General features: G+C 38.5%; 1 protein-coding gene across 1 annotated transcript in view; it reads right to left on the reverse strand.

The window, feature by feature from the left end:
- SRPX (sushi repeat containing protein X-linked) overlaps positions 1 to 18561 on the reverse strand; it is a 93607-nt gene extending 75046 nt beyond the window's left edge. Inside the window, exon 1 of the mRNA XM_044666840.1 lies at positions 18489 to 18561. Within this exon, the coding sequence (XP_044522775.1) occupies positions 18489 to 18561 (73 nt within the window). The remainder of the gene's footprint in view (positions 1 to 18488) is intronic.
- Positions 18562 to 19299: the final 738 nt, after the last annotated feature.

A 19299-nucleotide genomic window follows, 5' to 3' on the forward strand; every position in this document is an offset into this window, starting at 1 on the left:
AATATTGTAGTATAAACTAAGCAAAACTAAGAAAACAATATATACAATGACAATGACCATGTAAATGGAAAGGAAAGAAGGAAGGAAGGAAGGAAGGAAGGAAGGAAGGAAGGAAGGAAGGAAGGAGAGATAAAAAAAAGTAATGCTATACTTATAATGAATGAATTTGGTTCTAAAGAAAAGATAAGAAATTGTACCTCTCTTCTCTGTGAAAGTGGGAGAGTATGAATGTGGAACATTACATAGATAGATAGATAGATAGATAGATAGATAGATAGATAGATAGACACATACATACATATGTACATATGTACATACATACATAATATATATGTCAGACTTGGTTGATGAGTTGGGTCATATTTCTGAATTACTTTATTTTTCCTTGTTTTTTTTTTCCAGTTCCTTAATATGAGATGACTGACTGAAATGGAAAGTGAGAGAGGTGTATTTAGAAAGGAAGTTAATAGAAAAATAAAAGACATAAATAAAAAGTTTAAATAAAAAAGTAATTTCCTCCATAAAATTTCCTGACACTAAATATACCTGGCATCAGTAGCTTCATTCTTAGTAACAATTCCTATATGCTTTATTATGAGAGAGAGAGAGGATATATAGTATATACTATACATAAGGCACTGTACTAAGTGCTTTATAAATATTGGAACATTATACACAATACTTGCAATACTGTGGGACAATCAAATGTGATAGACTTTGCTACTAGCAGCAACACAATGATCCAGGACAATTCTGAGGGACTTATGAAAAACAATGTTGTCCACTTTCAGAGAAAGAACTGTTGGAGTAGGAATATAGAAGAAAATATATGATTTCTCACTTGTTTATTTGGGTGTATGATTTGGAGTTTTGGTTTTATAAGATTACTCTTACAAAAATGAACAATATGGAAATAGGTATCAAGTAATAAAACATGTATAACCCAGTGAAATTATTTGTCAATTATGAGATGGGGGAAGGGAAGAGGGGAGGGAGACAATGTGAATTATGTAACTTTGGAAAACTTATATGTAAATTTGTTATTGGAATAAAATGAAGAAAATTTAAAAATAAATTTAAAAAAATAAAATGGACACCAAAAAAACTCCACAAATATTCTCATTTGGTTCTTGCAAAAACCCAGAGAGATAGGTACTAGTATCTGCATTTTCTACAAATAAAGAAACTGAAGCAGACAAAGGTTTAGTGACTTGCCCAGGGTCACATAACTAGTAAGCATCTAAAGCTGGATTTCAAATCAGGTTTTCCTGACTCAAAGTATTTTATCTAGCTGGCTTTGGTCAGTTGTCATCATACTCATACTTCGTCTTTATGTTTAGTAGCATGTCTTACTAATACTACTGCAGTAGGGAAGGCTAATATAAATTGTAAATTCTCATTTGCTGTCAGGGGCAGCTGAGTGGCTCAGTGGATTGAGAGCCAGGCCTAGAGACTGGAGGTCCTAGGTTCAAGTCCGGCCTCGGACACTTTCAGCTGTGTGACCTTGGGCAAGTCACTTGACCCCTATCGCCCACCCTTACCACTCCTGGGCCAAGAACGGTCCCTAGCCCGGATGAAAAAAGGAGGAGGGTTGGGCGTGGGGCTAGCAACCCCACCCTATAAAAACTACATCTGCTAAAGAAACTGCAACCTAAAGTAGGGGCAGCTGGGCTAGCTCAGTGGATTGAGAGCCAGGCCTAGAGACGAAAGGTCCTAGGTTCAAGTCCAGGCTCAAACACTTCCCAGCTGAGTGACCCTGAGCGACTGTGTGTCCCATTGCCTACTGGTTGTGGCCCTATGCTCCTAGAAAAATGGAGTCCCAGGATAAAAAAAAAAAAATTAGTAGGTGGCATGTAGGTGAACATGAGTAGGCACAGAATCAGTCTGGGTCAGTGTAAGAATAACAGACAATTGTGGAACAGTCAAAAGCATATTTGCCCTAGACAGAGGATCTTATTTCAAACACCAGCTTTGACTTACTATGTAATTCTAAGCAAGTTATCTCTTGCACCTCAATTTCTTCATCTGTACTTCACAATAATCCAAGACAATTACAAAGGATCAATGATAAAAAAAAAAAAGCTACCTATCTCTCAAGAGAGAAATAATGGATTCTGAGTACAGATTGAAGCACATTTTATTTTTCTAGTTTGTGTGTCTTCTCTTGCAACATAAGAATAAGAAAATATATTTTGCATAACTTCACATGTTTTATCAATATCATATTGCTTACCTTTTCATCGGGAAAAGTAGAACAGAGAACTGGGGAATCATAGAAGAAAATTGCCAGCACTTACTAGAGTCAGATTTTCTAGTGTTTCATTACCATTTATATGACACGCCATCTCCACTCGGGCCATCATCGCCTCATCATCAGAGCCTGTTCTGCCTCTGACAGATTAGTTTTGACCAAATCTTGTCCATTTCTAGGCTTTCACAGCATTTTCACCACTGGCTATCAAGTTTTTGTTTCCCTTTCCCTCTCTTCCCTCATTATCTAGGTTTATTTTATGTGTTTTCCTCCTAACATTAAAAATGTAAGCCTCTTGAATATAGAGACTTCCTTGCTTGTTCATACTTCTACCTCCAAATGCTTAAAACAATTCATGAAACATATTAAGTGTATAATAAATGTTTCATCTAGTAAGATAGCTATCAATTTATCAAACTCATTTGGTTCCTTTAAATCAGCTGAAACTTCAGTGAAAAAGACTTAATAATTAATAGCTAGAGTGAACTGAAATAACTGACCATTCAAAATAGATTAGAGGAAGTATGAGGGAATATATAGAAAGGCTCCATCAGAAAAAGTTGGGAAGACCTGGATTTAAATTCCATCTCTGAAACAGACAGGACAGGAGGTTGGAGGAAGGAAGGAAAGAAATGGAAGGAGGAAAGAAGAAAGAGTAGTCCAGCAGTGGAAGTGGCACTGAGTTGTGGCTATGGTAGCAGCAGCAGAGAGTAGCTCAGTGCACAAAGAAAAGAAGATGACTGAACATTTGAGCAAAGACAGATTCCAGGGATCCTTGCACTAGCACTGGTAGCAGGAATGGGGCCCTCTAGAAGCTCTGTTGTCTACTACCCAATATTAATACATAGTTTCAGGGCAGAAAGGTATATTCTAGTCTCAGTGGAGTGGGGGGTTCTACCTGTATAAAAACTACAAAGATAGTGAACAAATCTTTCACCAATCATACCACTTTGGAAGCATGGAAAACTTGCAGGGTCCCACTGAGTTGCGAAAGCAGCAGAACTCAAAAGACTCAGACCAGACATCCTCCCCACTCCCTCTCAGAGGTGAGCAGAGCCCAACTCTAACATAACATGCAAAGTCAAGAAGTAGGCTGGAAAAAATGAGCAAATTTTAAAAAATTTTGACCATAATTCTGCCCATAAAAATCCTGTATGGTGACAAGGAAGCTCAAGACATAAACTTAGAAGACAATAACTTGAAAAGCTGGCCTGAAAGCCCCAAAAGAATTCTCTGAAGAGCAAAAGAAAAAGATAAAAAGAGCAAAAAATATTTTAAGAGTAAAATAAGAACAATGGAAGAAAATAAATAAGCAATGGAAGAAAATAAATGAGAGAAATGCAAGAAAATAATGAAAATATAATTAACAGCTTGATAAAGAGGCACCAAAAAAAAACACCCTGAAGAAAGTGGATCCTTAAAAATCAGAATTGGTTGAGTGGAAGCTAGTGACTCCATGAGACATTGAGATATAAGTGATAAAAAGGCAAAACTACCACTATCCTTATACTGGAGATGAATTATAGGCTCCAGTGATAGAGAATTGATCATCTATAATAAACAAACTCTGGTTAGCATCCAACTGTGTGTTTTTGGATAAAGTCTTTTATATCACTTACCTCTGATGCGAGTGATACCAAATAAGAATTCATAGAAGGTAATATCTAAAGAGGACTTAGAAATCATCTAATATAGACACACACACATACACACACACACACACACACACACACACACACACACACCCCTCATTTTAAAGATGCATAAATTGACCTTAAGGGAGTTTAAGCAAGTTACTTGAGTTTAAGCAAGTTACTTGTTACATAAAATGTTATTGACGTATGTTAAGGCCAGAAGTAAATTCTCCTCTAACTCCCAGCTAGGGAGATTTTCTACATGAGCATAAAAGCCCTTTGTAGGACTAGAGGATTCAATGTCATGGTTTACTAGAAAGGTTCAAATTAAGAAGATTGGAGTTGAGGTGTTATGAAGTCCAAAGTCTTACTAAATAAGCACAGTAAATGATAATATTAAAGTTTTGTCTTTTCAAAAGCAACAAGATAAAGGAAACCCAAATAATTGTTCAGTCTCTACAAGAAGCAGCCTAAGATGGGCATCCTCCACAATTTTCCATTGGCATATGGATAAAAATAGTAAAATTCATACTTGTTAATGTAATGAAGTACACAGAATAAATTATTCAAGTCAAGAGGACCATTGTCAATCAATTTAATCAGCCAGGAAAAGTTTATTTAGCACCTACTCTTTGCCAGGAACTGGACTAAGTGCTAGGAATAAAAAGAAAGGCAAAAGACAATCCCTGCCCTTAAGGAGCTCATAGCCTAGTGGGGCAGACAACATGTAAACAACTATGTACAAATAAGATATAAACATGACATATTGGAAATAATTCCAGAGAAAAGTCATTAATATTAAGAGTAATTAGGAGAAGCTTCTTCTGGAAGGAGGGATTTTAACTTAGATTTGAAGAAAGCCAGGAGACAGAGATGAGAAGGAAGAACATTCCATACACCGGAGAGAGTTAGAGAAAACGTCCAAAGCAAGGAGATTGAGTGTCCTGTTTGATGAATAGCAAGGCTAAAAGATAACCCCAAATCATCCACAGAAAAGGAAAACATGCTGCAATTAAAAGGTCCACCACTCCCACAAACTTAGATGGAAAGAACTATTAATGCTGGACCAAGTGCTACATGCCACTCAGCAGATAAAAACTCTTGCACCTCCCTAGATGAGGAGCTGTTCTGAGCTATCAATGCGCATGAAGCAACATGGAAATAGAAGTAGCCACACCACCTGCAATAGCAGAGGACCTCCAAAGTTGAGTGCAAGGAAAATATAGATCAGAAATCTAGGGTCAGTTCCATTTCATTTTGTGTAAAAGAAAATGATGCCAGAATTTTACAAGTGTTGTTGAATATCCAAACTGACCACAATTTTCTGGGAGTCAAAACTTATTGTACCATTAAAAATGAATTTATTTCTTAGATGTCTATCTTAGACAAGATCAAGAAAAATATTGCTGAATTTACAGTAATATTATATTCCCATTTCTTTATAACTTTTGTCCTTTTCAAATCTTCACTCCTTATAACTGCACCAGGTACTGAGTCGTGCCAATTCTATCTTCATAACATTTTTCATATACACACTCTTCTGTCTCTGAAACTACTGACACTGCAATAGTTCAGATTCTTATCACCTCATCTTTGGACTATTGCAACAATTGGAGAGTCTCCCTGCCTCAAACATTTCCCCATTCCTGTTTACCCTCCTCTTGACAATCAACCTGAAATTCAAAAAGGGTTGTCCTGATCATGTCCCCACCCCATTCAATAACTGCAGTGGCTCCCTATTACCTATAGGATCAGAGAGAAAATCCACTATTTGGCTTTTAAAGCTCTTCATAACTAGGTTCCTTCCTAATTTCCAGTCTTCTTACCCCTTACACCGCCATCACCACCACTACCAACCCTACTCTATGATCAGTGTCACTGGTCTCTGCTGTTCTTTGCACAAGACAATTCAGAAAACAATATTGGGAAGATGAAAGATATTGCCTGGCATATGGCAAGGGGTTTCCCTGATCTAGCGAATAGGTCCATAGCTCCAGTAACCAAAAGCATGAAGGAAATCAGGGATTGATTGTAAATGTCCTAACAAAAGCCATACACTAAAATCAAAATGAAAAACATCTTTCATAGAGGATTACAATGTCAGTCTTGCCAAGAAAAAGGAGACAATGTCTCACCAATGCTTAGTCACTGGTAACAAGTCTGATACAGTTCCTCTGAATAATACCCATGTAAAACCCATTACACCCATATGGACCACAGCTCTTTGTGGGGTAAACTTCTATAGGAGAGTCAAGGGGGTGGACTTGGTCAGATGGTACCCCTTCCTTACCATACCACACTGGGTACTGAGGCCTTAGCCAAAATGCCTGAAAGTTCTTAACATAAAACCCAAAGAGGCATCTAGACAACTCTGATTAGCCTTTGTTAAATAGCAACTCAGAATCACCCATTACAGAAGCCAGAAATAAAATCAGCAATGAAGTGATATTCACTGGGAATGAGTTGAATGGGAAAGTGCAGGAAATCCTTATCTATAAAATGAGGTAGTTAGATTAGCTGTCTGCTAGGTCTCTTCCAGCTCCTAATCTATGATGCTGTAATTCTATGAGAAAGCAGATTGAGCAGCTGCTATATTTCAAGATGGGGAGGGGATACGTACAAATGTGAAGGGCAGATGAAATTCTGTGGGCTGACCTCAAAGTTTCTTTTCAAATAAAGTGGTCCATCTGAGGGAATAGTTCTTTCTGCTTCCAAGCTCTGTTTGGGGTCATCGGTCTTTTTGTAATAAAAACAAAAGAAAACAAAAACAATAATAAAACTATCCAAGGAATCTATAACCCCAGACCTCTGGGTTTATCTGAGCCATCATGTCCAAAGTCATGTATCAGCTTCCCGGAGAGCACTGGCTAAGGAAGTATCCAGCAGGGCCTAAAGAAATGATGGGTTAGTGAATCATTTGGCTCAGGAATGAATCCCCTGAGGTCCAGAGCCCAAAGTGCTCTGTGAAACTAGAACAACCAGGTGCAAACAATTATTTCTTGGAAAACGGATGCTTAGCTGTCCCATCAGTGAATGATGTTCCTTACCCAGACCTCTCCTAAATCTCCATCTGAAAATCCTGCCCAAAAGTTCTTGAGATTCTTCAAGTCACCTGGAATAATGTTCTAGTTTGTTTTGATATCCAAGTACCTTCTTGATTAATCATTCTGTGACTTGTTGCCTATTCAAATAGAGCTTTTATTCAGATCACTTCAGGTCTCATCTGGCTCTCTGTAGTCTTATTTTGATAAAATTAATCATTTTTGGCAATTCTTAGTATTTTGTACCTTTTGCAAAAATGTAGTTTTATTCCATGAAATAATTCTAGTCACTCCATCAACAAATATTTGTTAATAACACTTACTAAAGGAATGGCACCTAGAATTACTGTTCCTATTACACAATTTAATTCAACAAGCAACTTCTATTAGGCGGATACTACGTTAAGTATTGGGAATAGGCAAAACAAAAATGGAATGGCTTCAGCCCTCAAGGAGCTTCTGTTCAAATACAGTACAAGTACAAATACAATTACAAGTACTATAAAGAAGATATGAAGATAAATTAGGGAGATTATGTTGTATAATGGAGAAAGCCTGGGACTTAAGAGTCTGAAAATCTAACTGAATGAAGGCTTCATCACATAGCTTTGTGATGTTAAACCATCATTTAGTCTCTGGGTCTTGCTTTCCATATCCATGAAATGAAGGAAATAATATCTGCATTTTCTACCTCACTCAGTTGAGAGAATCAAATGATGTGGGTGTGTATAACCCATTATCATTTTTATGAATAAAATACAATCTCTGCTCTGAACAAATGTGAATTTAAGTTTTTATCTGTGTCTTAAGGCAAAAAAAAACAAAATTATGGTGAGTGAGAACTAGAGAGCCACCCCTTGAAGATAAATTATTTTTATAACTTCAGTTCAAAGTTACTTTCTCTAGTGAACTGGTATGATATAGTTTTGTTTATTCTCTTATCTAATAAATATTTCTTTACTCACAGAATCATGAAGAAACTCTACAGAGGCTTCTACTACTTATGACCTTGAGCAAGTCAAATTAAACAATCAATCATAGGTTTAAAGTTGGGAAGGACCCTAGTAATCACTGAATTCAGTTCCCCCTCCTCATTTTACAGACAAGGAAATCAAGGCAAGAGAGGGTAAATGATTTGTCCAAGGCTATAAGGGTAGTAACAAAATGGAGATTTGAACTCAGGTTCATAGGCTTAAGGCTGGAAGGGACATCATAAGCCAATTAAGTTTTTAATTTGAGGTCCAGAGACAGATTTCAGGTGAGGGGTGTGAACTTGGTTAGGAAAAAATAAATCTTTATTTCAGTGTAACGGGTTTCCTTTATAATCCTATGTGTTTTATTTTATGTATTTAAAAACATAATTCTGAGAAGTGGCACACAGGCTTTACTAGACTGCCAAAGGGGTTCATGTTCAACACTCTAATTTTACATATAAGGAAGTCCAGATAGAATAAGTGACTTGCAAAATATCAGACAGGAGATGGTATTTGAATCTAAATTCTCTAAATCCAAAGCCAGTGTTCCCACCCCTCATACCATCTTGCCTCCTTAACTCTCCTGAACCTAAATAAGTTTTATAGAGGCTGCTAGGTGGCTTTGTTGATAGAATGCAGGATCTAGATTCTGGAGGGCCTGAGTTCTGTGTGACTCTGGGCAAATTAAGAATAAGACTTTTGTCTACCTCAGTTTCATCATTTGTAAAATAGGGATGGGGATGATAATAGTATTAACCTCCTATGGTTGTTGTGAAGATAAAACACGATCTTATATGTAAAGAATTATATGAATTTTATTAATTATATAAGAAACTAGGGTGTTGGGACTCATTGATCTCTAATCTCCTATCTAGCTCTAATCAGGGATTCTGTACATAATCTCAATCCGATGTGACAATACTGCACAAAGTTTCAGAGAGTATTAGAGTTGTAAGGGACCTTAGAGATTCAGTTAGTCCACACTGATTCTTAAAATTAAGGAAACTGAAGCCAAGAGGAGAGGCAAAGACTTGCCCAAGATCAATCAACAAGTTAGCAGCAAAACCAATATTCAAACCCAGTTCTCCTGACTACTGGGCCAGAGGTCTTCCCACCACACCATAATGTTCTTCTATTTGACATGAGATAGGGATTAGAGCATGGAAATGCAATTCCCAACAAGAAGAAATCCAGTCCTAAAAACCAAAAGTTGAAAGGCATATCCTAAATAGTGTGAGGCAGCTTACAGGACTTTAAAAAAAAAAAAGCCAGATTTACTACTTGCTGGCTGTGCTGTGTGACAGTGTGTCCACATATAACTTCTCTGGGCCTCTTTTTCCTCATCCATATAAAGAAGAGTTTAAACTAGATAACTTCTAACTCAGACAATCTGCAATTCCTTGGTTGAGTAAATAATTACTCAAATACTGGCAATCAAATCAGGGTTTCTTAAGCATACAAATTTAATAATTAGCACACTCCTAAGATCAGTTGAGGTTTTGCTGCCAGACCTTTTTGCTATAGCAGCCCACTCCTAGATGATCTTGTGTAACTATGATAGTGTTGAAACAATGCCAAGGAGACTCTGAAAAGTAAGCAGGATTAACATCAGGCTTTTATAATGAAAATATTGTTCCTAGTCAGACAAAAAAAAATGTGAAAAATTAAAACACAAAACAGCATAAATGCTATAAAGTAAATCTCCTCTTTAGCCTACATAAATCCATTAAGCAGACCTATTGACCAGTTTTCTCAAACCTGGATAACACAGGAAGTTAAGAAAAAAAAAAAAGCTTAAGTAATAAAAAGAACAAAGTGGAAGTCACCCAGTGGAAGACATGGTTTTGTTTTCTTAAAAAAATAATTGCTTACTATTTAAAAAGAAAAAGTCTCCACGAAGTTTTTCTATTCTTGTTGTTGTCCAGTTGTTTCAGTTGCCATTTGACTCTTCATAACCCTTTTTGGGGTTTTCCTGGAAGAGATACTAGAGTAGTTTGCCATTTCCAGCTCCTTTTTCAGAGGAGGAAATTGAGGCAAACTTGCCTAAGATCAAATATCTAGTAAGTGTCTGAGGTCAAATTTGAACTCACAAAGATGAGTGTTCCTGACTTCCGGCAGGGCAGTCTATTCATTGCGCCACCTAGCTGCCCTTAAACTTTGTGCCTCCATACCTTTAGACAAGTGATTCCCAAAGTGGGCGCCACCGCCCCCTGGTGGGTGCTGCAGCAATCCAGGAAAGCAGTGATGGCCACAGGTGCATTTATCTTTCCTATTAATTGCTATTAAGATTTTTTTAATTAATTTCCAGGGGTGCTAAGTAATATTTTTTTTCTGGAAAGGGGGCAGTAGGCCAAAAAAGTTTGGGAACCACTGCTTTAGACAAATCACTCAACCTTTCTGGGTCTCAGTTTTCTCATTTGTAAAATAAATGGATTGCATTGGAGTCTTTCTAAAGATTTCTGTCTAGTTCTGTAATTCTGTATTTCTAAGTTCATGGCAGAAAATTAGCTTTTGGAAAGTGCTCCGATTTCATTTTGGGAGAGCAGAAACTAAGTTTGGGAAGAAGCAACATTTATGTCCCCATGAGAGAGTCTCTGGCACCCAGCCTAGTGGGGGGGGGGGGGGAAACAACCCAACAATGGACAAGAATGGGCAGGACAGAAATCAGTCATAATCTAAAACAAAGAGGTTGGCAGAAGAAACTCCCCAAGACTTATGATTGAGGAGCAGGTCTTTGTTTCATTTTGTTTCGTTAATGTTTGTTCTTAAATTATTATTCTGGAAGGGTATCCTTAGCTTTCTGTCAACCAGAATTTTGTTGCGAAAGGCACTTGTTGATTCTAGGGAATAAATATTGTACTCTGCCATAAATTTATAAAATTACTCACCTAAAATCCTTCTTTTTACAGTCAGTTTCTATTATCCACAATTCAGTTCTCAATTCAGTTCAATAAACTTTTAAGTACCTACTATGCACAGAGCATTGTGCTCCCTTGAAAAGAGAACTGGCACAAGTATCTCTGTGTTTAGCAAGAGAAACACTCAGCTTCATTGGAAGGGAATGAAGCAGAACAAGTGGCCAATAAAAATAATAAATGCCAACTCCAGCTTGTGACTGCAGTCAGTTTCTCATCTTACAGCCCCCAATGGACTGACTATTGCTTAAACAGAATATGTTCGTGGCTTGAAAATCAGCTTCTGTAGCCAGGAAGCCACAGCTCTTGCATTGCCCTGGATTCACAAGGCATGAAACTCTGACCCATACACGCTTTTCTCTCTGCTGTGGTCACCAGTGTCTTCCCACCCCCCATCCCACAAGTGGCCTGGGACCATCAAAATGGGAAGGATCCAGTGCTTCAGTGCCAATCATTGCTGATAACATACTGCATCTAAATTGTCACCAGGAAATAACATGTCAGATGAGAGTCCCCTGCTCTAGCAACCCCTTCTCTGAGTGCTAGGGTCTGGGTCCGTCCCATGGTAACAGGGTTTAGACCTAAACAGAAATGTCTAGCCTGTCACAGGTAAGACTTTAATTGTACCTATTGAATCAGGTGCTCCATCTCTAATGGCTACATCCAAATGTGTCATTTCATAAGGCTGATCTTCTGTGATCTTGTTTTGTTAAAATAATAATCACAGCCTTCTTCAGTTTTCCTGAACTGTTAAACAACAGCAACATAGGCAAATCTTCACTGCTAAGACTTTAGGAAGTTAGATTGTAACAGCCTTTGACTTGTTTGCTTGGAGTAGGGAACTACTGAACAGTCCAACTAGACAGGCAGATTGGTAATGTTTTATTTTAAAACAAGAATGAGAGGACAGCTATATAGCTCAATGGAGAAAGAGCTAGGACCAAAGATAGGTCCTGGGCTCAAATCTAGCCTTAGATACTTCCTAGTTGGGTGACCCTGGGCAAGTCACTTAACCCCCATTTCCTAGTCTTTATTGCTCTTCTGGCCTTAGAACCAATACATAGGATTTATTCTAAGCAGAAGGTAAGGGCTTTAAGAAAACAGGAAGGAAAAGAACTAGGAATTTATCAAGCTCCTTTTATGCGTCAAGCACTATGTTAAGCATGTTAAAAATATCACATTTGATGCACACAATAACCCTGGGAGGTAGATGCTATCATTATCTCCATTTTATAGTTGAGGAAATAGATGCAGCAGAAGTTAAATGACTAATACAGGATTACATAGCTAGTGAGTGTCTAAGGTCAGATTTGAACTTAAAAGTCTTCCTGACTCTAGGCTCAGTGCTCTATCTACTAATTCACCTAATTGCCTCTAAAAACTCTTTCATATTATTGTACTATAAGAAATGATGAACAGGATGAGTTCAGAAAAAGCTGGAAAGACCTACATGAACTGATGCAAAATGAAATAAGCAGAACCAGGAGAACATTATACACAGTAACAAGAATATTGTGGAATGATCAACTGTTAGCTTCTCTCAGCAATACAATGATCCAGGACAATTCTGAAGGACTTATGACAAAGAATGCTATTTGCCTCCAGAGAAAAAACTGTTAGGTTTGGAATGCAGATCAAAGCAGAGCATTTTTCAGTTTATTTTGTTTGTATTTTCATTTGGGGGATTTTTATTTTATATGATTACTCTTTCACAATAATGACCAATGTGGAAATATATTTTGCATGATCATTTATGTACAACTTAGATCAAATTACCTACCATCTCAGGGAGGGAGGAAGGGAGGAAAGGAGGGATGAAGACAATTTGGAATTTCAGAATTTGTATAATTTGGGCAATGTATATTGAAAATTGTTATTACATGTAATTGAAAAAATAAAATATAAAAAATAAAAATGAAATAATGAAAACACTCTCAAAATCAAACTAATCTGCATCAATTACACATACGGGCAATTTTACCAAAGATTTTCTCAAACCATAATTAGGAAAAGGTGACCAGGGATTTGTCCTCAGAGCACCAAACCTAGAGAGACAATTATAGCAAACATTTTGAGATTTATTTCCTCTTCATTCATGGCCACACTTTGGATGAGTTTTCTTCACCTCAGCCATTCCTTCCCTATTTCTCCTACTTCTGTCATAAAAAGTCCCACATTGTATTTTCCAGATGTTTGATTAGCACAAGGAATAGTGGAAAGAGAATTGGGCTGGAAGGCAAAAGTTTTGGCTTCTAATTCATCCTCCAATACCACCTAGCTGTGAGACCTGAGATGTCACCTAAATTCTCTCTCTCAGTTTCCTCAGTAAAATGAGAACTGAACTAGGTAATTTCTAAGATCTTTTATGGCTCTAATATTTTATGATTTTTAATGACTTTTAATCTGTTTTAAGTGCACTTTCTTCTTTGCAGAAGAGGGGAACTATAGATAGAGAACATTATATATACTGTCAAACTTGATTAATGTATTGGTTGATTTTACTGATGTGCTTGTTTCTCTATTTTTTAAAAATTCTTTATTATAAGGAATGGCTCTTTTGGGCAGGGCAAGAGGACATATGTTTTAAATGTAAGTAATGTAAAAACAAAAAATATCCGTAACTTTCAAAAAACATATATTCTAAATTTCTTTGATGACTTCAAAGATGACAGAGAAAAACAAAAAAGACTACAACACATTTAAAGAAGCAAAACTCTAAAGAAAGAATTCAGAAAGATGAATATATGAGTGATTTACCTTATCTCTCTCTGTATATGTATATATATATTTACATATACATGTGAATATATACACAAATATGTACACACACTGGCAATGCATAAGGGGATAGTTGCTTGTAGAAGGTTGGGGATAGAGGAAGGATGATTTCATGAATACTGCAAACAGTAAGTACAGCCATGAAATTAAAAGTTGTTTGTTCCTTGGAAGGAAAGCTATGGAGAACGTCCATAGTATGGACAGCATACTAAAAAAGCAGAAACATCATCTTGCTGACAAAGGTCCATGTTTTTTTGGTTTTTTTCCAGAAGCAATATATGGGATATAAAAGTTGGACTATAAGGAAAGCTAAGCACACAGAATTGATACTTTCAAATTGTGGTACTGGAGAAGACTTTTGAGAGTCTCTAGGATAGCAAGGAAATCAAATCAGTTAACATTTAACGAAATTAATTCAAACTAGGTCAAACAGAGAAGATGAAGCTTTGATCACATACTGATAAAACAGGATTCACTGGAAAAGATGCTGATGTTGGGAAAGGTTAAAGGCAAAGAAAGAAGAGGACAGCAGAGGATGAGATGAATAAAGAAGCAAGTCCTAGAAGCAACAAACATAAAGTTGGACAGATTTCAAGAGACAGCAAAGGACAAGGAAGGGTCTGATGTGTTATGGTCTATGGGGTCATGAAGAGTCAGACATGACTGAACAACTGAATAACAAAAATATGCATGTATACACATATTTATGTATGTATATAAATGTGTTTATGTCACCCAAATTAACCACTTTTTAAATGTCTACTTCTAGAGCCAGCCACTGTTTCATATGACCTTTTCTCTCCTCTCCTAATGCAAACATTTACCAAGAATCATCACCAAAATATATGCATGTATTATTATTTTTTAAATTCTTACTTTCTGTCATAGAATCAATACTGAATATAGGTTCCTAGGAAGAAGAGTGATAAGGGCTAGACAACTAAGGTTAAATGACTTACTCAATGCAACATAGCTAGGAAGTATCTGAATAAAGATTTGAACCCAGGACTTCCTGTTTTCAGACCCGGCTCTCTAGTCACTAAGCCATCTAGCTGATCCATATATGCAAGTATTAGTAAGTACATTTTGCAAACATACAAGAAATCGAATATTTAAGGTTTAAAGACTTAAAAAAGACCTAAAAAGACTTTATGTAGTTAGATATAAAGCCCATCAAAACATTTACTGCTCCCTCAGGCTGGCTGAAAATCCACTCTCTTAGAGTAACTCCATTCAGTTAAACAGCAAAGATATCTCCAAAAGGCTTCTATAAAAAATGCTTATAGTCTATAACTGGACCTTTGATTTCCCTGAAATGAATGATATAACACAAGATTCCTCAGTTCTACTTCACCACCCATTTTCTAGTTCCTCCTTCTGATTACAGAGGAAAAGATATCCTTGCTATTCCTTAACATGGCTAAAACCTCTATCCCTGCCCTTGATCCCTTTCTTTCTCCATTCCCGCACCTCCCCAACTTTCTGCAAACTACTAAACAATCAATCTTTTTTCTATGCATTGCCAATCTTTACTTCTCTGATACATTCCTATCCACCTACAAAAATGCCAAGGTCTCCAGAATCCTAGAAAAGTCTTAGCTTCTATGAACCATTTATTTGCACTTAATGCATCTACTTCTTCAACCCCTCAAGCTCAGTTCAACTTGCAATATGGCTTCTGTTCCTGCTATTCCAATGGAATCGTCTCTCCATTATTACAATGACCCTTTAATTGTCAAATTGCTTTTCCTCAACTTAACTATCATATACTACTCAATATTCTTTTCTGATTTTGGCTTCAGAAACTATATTCACCGGATTCCCCTCCTAATCACTCTTTCTATACCTCTATCACTCTTTCCTCATCTTTTTTCTTTTTTCTTTTATGTGGTTCCCCCTAACCCCAAGTGTCCTTTATTGACTACTCTTTTTCTGGCTATACTCTTTGTCGTGGTAATAATATACTGTATTCTCAGGGCTTTGATTAGTTTATCAACACCTTGCATACTGTAGAAGACCAGGAGAGCCAGATATATGAGTTTAGTAGGGAGTGGAAAAAGAAGGGTGCATTTGTAATCACAGGTTGGACAGCTGAGAGATATTAGATATCTTAGGCCATGAAGGGCATTGGTACCACATATATGCTATGGAAATCTAATAGGGACATCACCTAGGACCTGAAACTGCTTAGTGACTTCACTGTCTCATTGTGAGGATGTTTATGATATTGTAGAAAGAATGCTAGATTTTGTCATATTTTGAATCTCAGGTGTGCTGCTTACTATTTGTGTGACTTTAAGAAGTTATTTCACCTCATTGGGACTTATTTTCTTCATCTGTAAACTGAAGTGCCTAGTCCAGATAAAGGACTCTTTCATTTCTAAAGCTATGGGTAACTACTATCAATGTAACATTGATGGCCATGTTCAGACCCAGAAGTTGTCTTTAACAAAGGTCACCCATGGGAAGAAATGTTGAGCACACTCTCTTTTATAGCTTATAAACAGTGACCTTCTGTCTCTCAGCTCCATTTCTCTCTGCAGGTACCAAGTCATTGCCAAGGAATGTGTAGATTTGTAAGTCTACCCAATATGAACTTAGCTCTGAGCCCCTACTTGCAAAACTTTGTCTCCTTTCTTGATTTGCTGCATTTCACTGAGGGATGGTCCTACAACCTTGGTAGAATGGTCTTGGTTCTATGTTGAAACACACATAAATAACTGGATATTCTATATAGTATTTAATATGAATAGCAATAAATAAAAAGGAAACTGTGGAATAAAATACACTGAAGAAATTACCTTAGGCTCTAAGTGGACTTGTTGACATGGATAGATGATCATCTGGATGCTTTTTTTGCTATGATCATCAAAGCTAGGTAAGATGGGGAGCATCCTTGATAATAAGCAATCCTCCTTACACAAATAGAAATCATCCTAGAATAGGGAACTCAATCTTAAGAGCTCCAAACTCTTCTTGTCCCAGCTTACCCAGCTCAACAAGGTAATTGGACTCCATATTGGACCCCAATTACCTACTACAATTCTTGTCATCATCTCTAACCTTGTCATCATCTCTGCTTCAGACATCCTCATTTCTTGTTGTCATCCCCAGTCAACATATATACCAGTAGAAGACAGAGAAGCCATGTGCATGTGATTTTATAATACCTTGCTTTTATACCTATTTCAAATGAGCCTATCCATATATGTCTCCCCCTTTTAGACTGCTAACTCCTTGAAAATAGGAATGCCTTTTCCCTTTCTTTGTATTTTCAATGGTTTTTAATATCAGTGCCTGACATATACTAGGACTTAATAAATGTTTGTTGGCTGGCTGACTGACTGAATATTCTCATTAAAGCACCTGAATACTCAGACCTCAGGGTGAATGTAATCCTTTCCTGATTTATTTTCTCTTTCAAGACTTCCCCTGAATAAATTGCCTCACAAGAATAAAAGCTTGGAGATCATCTAGTATAATTCCCTCTTTTCATAGATAGGGAAACAAAGGAATAACATTGCTTAAGTGATTGCCAAGGGGCAGAGAGACTAAGGTTAGGGTCTACATATTAGAACCCAGGTATTCTGACTCCAAACCGAGTGCTCTTCCCACTATACAAATACAGTAAACTGGCTTTAAACTCTAAGGTTGAGTTTTCCCCTCACTAAATAAGGCACTGAAGATGAAGTTTTAATTACAGTTGCTGTCCTCTTTTTTTTTTTTTTAACAAAGCTTAAACCAAACTCTTACTTCTATTTGTATCATTGTGATCGTTTCTAAGACACGTAAAATTATACCTTCCACAAATATTGGATGGACACCTAAGTGTTCCTGAAAGGATTTCTTGCTCTCCAGTGACACCAAATAAAAACACTCCCTATACCACCATGGCACGGAGAACACATCTGTGCTGTCCTGGATCTCCAAGGCTGTTTGCAAATGAAGCACAGATCAACCAGCCAGCTGGAAACAGGAAGAGTCTTGTCAGCTCCAGAGAGGGTATTCCACAACTTCATGCCGGAACCAATAAATACCAGGGATGCAACAGAGTCCTCGAGTTACAGGCAATCCTCACCTCACCCTACGCCAAACACGTGTATAGTTTTAAATGCTCCTCTCTTCGCCTCCCTCCTGTTTTAATTAAAGCAGAGACACATAAGGCATCTCCCTTCCTCAGAAAAGACAACCTCAAATGTCTGCCCGGAGAGGGCTATAGCCAATAGGAGGGGGTCTCTCTCCTTTTCCATTCTCATTCCTGTCCATAATCCCAACTCCTGTCCTGCTGTTTGGTTTGTGTAACGTGGGTCTGTTCCTGGCAGGCTGAAAGTAGATAAAGACAGGGACAGGGTGAGGAGCAAAGAGAAGGAGCAACTTCTGCAGAGCTCCGCATCCCACTTTCCCCGGCCCAATATCCTCTCCCCCACTCCGCCCCCGGAAGTGTGGGGACCCCAGGGAACTAAATGGAGATTAGGGCTAGCCTCACTGAGGATGGAGAGAAAGTAGTCAGAAGTTTCCGCTCGGCCTCCCACGTCAACAAGAGTTTGAATGAAAAGCTGGCTCCCCGAAGCCCGAGGGTGCTTCAGGAGCACAGCCTGGCGAGGCGAGAGAGGGAAGGGAGACCCTCTCCCTGGGGAAGCTAGGGGCTGATACCCCTGAGATGCAAGCCCGGCTCCTGGCCAAGGCTCAGGCTCTCCGGCGCCTCCTCGCTCCCTCCTTTGAGCGGCGGACTTTTTCCATGCAGAAAAAGTCCCTCGGTTCTCCCTCCTCAGAGCTTACTCTAGCAAAACGTCCGCACCCGCAGCTTCTAGTACCCCAGCGGAGTCGGGACCCCGGGGCTGCTCAGGGGGTCCCTGCTCCGGAGCTCCCTGGCTGCCCCGCCTCCCCGCTCCTACCTGGGAAGCCGAGGCAGAGCCAGGCGTAGAGGGGCAGTAGCAGCAGCGCGAGCCGAACCGAGGAGCTTCCCATAGTGCACGGCCCGCTCTCCTTCCCTCCCGATGCCTTGGGTTCCACCAGGGGGGCTGGAGAAGCAAAGAGAAAACGAAGGAAGGGGAGGGGGGACGGTAGGAGCAGACGTGGGACTGGGCTGGAAAACTCCTCCTCTCGACTCTCTTTCACCTCCCTCTCTTCCTCCTCCTACTCTTCCAAAGACTGAGAAGTTCAAGGTTCTTGCATCCCCCTCTACTGCCTTTTTCCTCCTCTTCCTGAGGCTTCACTGCTTTCTCCGCAGCCCTTCCAGACCACGCTGCTGTCCCAGCCAGGCTTGTCTCCCTCCCTCTTCTAGCTCGCCCCCGCCCCTACTCCACCCCCACCCCAAAGGAAAACAAAAACTCGCACCCTAAATGGTTGATCTGGGACCCCTTCTCTCAAGCAGCTTTGCCCCTGATCCTTGACAACATAGGTGCCCCCAGGTAGGACTTTTGAGCTACTTTTTCACAGTTGTTGAATCAAATCAAATCAAAGTTCTTGGAATTGGTATCTTAAAAGCCCACAGAGCTTTGTCTACCTGGTGATCATATACATTCTACTTTGTACTGAAATTACTTATTTATATGTTTTATCTTACTACTAGACTATAAGCTTAATGAGGGCCTAAATGGCCTCATTACTACAGGATGTACTGTTAAATGCAGTGGGCTCTCTGAGGGCTAAAAAAAACGTACATGACACCTTTACATTTAATATGCATTGTTAACATTTCTTAGG

Source organism: Gracilinanus agilis, chromosome 3, assembly GCF_016433145.1.
Source record: "Gracilinanus agilis isolate LMUSP501 chromosome 3, AgileGrace, whole genome shotgun sequence".
In the NCBI taxonomy this organism is placed as follows: Eukaryota; Metazoa; Chordata; class Mammalia; order Didelphimorphia; family Didelphidae; genus Gracilinanus; species Gracilinanus agilis.